Here is a 1,522-nt window from a genome sequence, read left to right as displayed (position 1 = left end):
TAGATTACCATGTTTATGACGTTTGTGTCAACCAAAATGAAAGTTTCTTTCTTTCGGTTGGTAAGTAGTTGTTGACTTTTATAACTTGATTCATGATTGTGACTAACTCCTTGCTCTAGAAAGAAGCAGCAGACGAGACTTATTCGTCGTCGGGCAAACCCGATGAGATAAGTCTCGAGTTGTGTGAACTTGCGCAACTCGTGGAATTCCTCGAGTGTGCAAAGTTGCTGTTAGGTGCCGAGGTTGAACAGTTTCGTCTGGATTTGGAAGATGTCCAGAAGCAGAAGCAATCTCGGCCGGCAACTGGCACAACCGTTGAGTTCGACGGGTTGTCGCATTCATGCAACAAAATTCAAAAACTTGTAAGTGATTTTCCTTAACAATAGTGGTTGCTTCGGCTAACTTGTTGAATCAGAAAATCGCACCCTCACTATCGGCGACTTTCATGCCCAGGGTTTTGAGTCTGAAGCAAGTCTTGAAAGAACAGACTTGCTTGGCGAAAGACCTGATGGCACTTCATCAGTCGCTTTGGGACGACTGGGATGTTGAAAGTCGCCGACAAGAGCACCACCACCACCACCACCAACAACAACAACAACAACAATCGGAGTATGTCAGAAATGACTCTCCGACACTCGCTGCCGATCACACTGACACTAGTGTGATACCTTGCCTACACGAGGGGCAGCGGGTGAAGGTGTTGCAGAAACACCAGGCTGGGGTCAAACTTGACTCCTTGCCAGCCCCAGATCATCACACTCAAAGTAGTGTGACTCCTTGTACACACGAGGGGCAGGATCTGGGGCTTCATGGCGCAGAAAATGGTGCCACGCCCTGCGCGACAGCGAAATTAGTACGTAACCCTGAATCAACGTTCTTATAAAGTAATGTCATCAACTAACAGATTTAGCAATACGGACGACTACAGGATGATGAACAGCAACCGTCGTCAACACCAAAGAGCAACCGAAAATCAGTCAGATTTGACCTCCCCCCAGTCATTGCTGCTGATCTTTCGAGCTCTGGTGCTGAAGCTGAAGAAGAAGAAGAATCTTGCGCAAAACTGGTATTTTAGGTTGAGAATCTTGGTTTTTATGCCGCCAGCTAATGTTTGTCTAGAATTTACCTAAACAACAATGGTTTAAGGGCACTAGATATAGCATGCCGTCACCACCGTCGTTGTCATCATCACGGTCACCCTCACCCTCACCCTCACCTTCACCTTCACCTGAGAGGCGTGACCACCGACAGATAAGTGGTGATAATCTAGTTTGTCGGGTGCGTCCAAGGCTTGTTAAACTGCCGGGTTGGATTGCTGACAAAGTAATGGATGATATATGTCTTTACGGACTTATATCTCCATTGAACGATGCCGATCTTGGATTTGCTTTTGATCGGTACATTACCAATCTGACCTGGCACTTGAAGGTTAAAATTGGTAATGATGTGGCGGCTTTTGAAATTGCCAACCAAGCTTTTTTTAAAGAGATGGTGGCATCGGTGACTGGTGGTGGCGTTGCTG

The 1,522-nt window shown here is 46.5% G+C and overlaps 1 protein-coding gene across 1 annotated transcript; it reads left to right on the top strand.

Moving 5' to 3' along the window:
- Positions 1-9: 9 nt before the first annotated feature.
- On the top strand, positions 10-1,522 carry V1514DRAFT_339951 (uncharacterized protein; the record flags this gene model as incomplete). Its single annotated transcript, XM_066929004.1, has 4 exons — positions 10-60; positions 120-362; positions 416-853; positions 911-1,522. 4 exons carry the CDS (start codon positions 10-12, stop codon positions 1,073-1,075), a joined length of 897 nt encoding a protein of 298 aa, XP_066780467.1. The 3' UTR covers positions 1,076-1,522.

The sequence above is a fragment of the Lipomyces japonicus genome (assembly GCF_038497905.1).
Source record: "Lipomyces japonicus strain CBS 7319 unplaced genomic scaffold V1514scaffold_159, whole genome shotgun sequence".
NCBI lineage: Eukaryota > Fungi > Ascomycota > Lipomycetes > Lipomycetales > Lipomycetaceae > Lipomyces > Lipomyces japonicus.
This window is presented reverse-complemented; position numbering and strand designations above follow the sequence as displayed.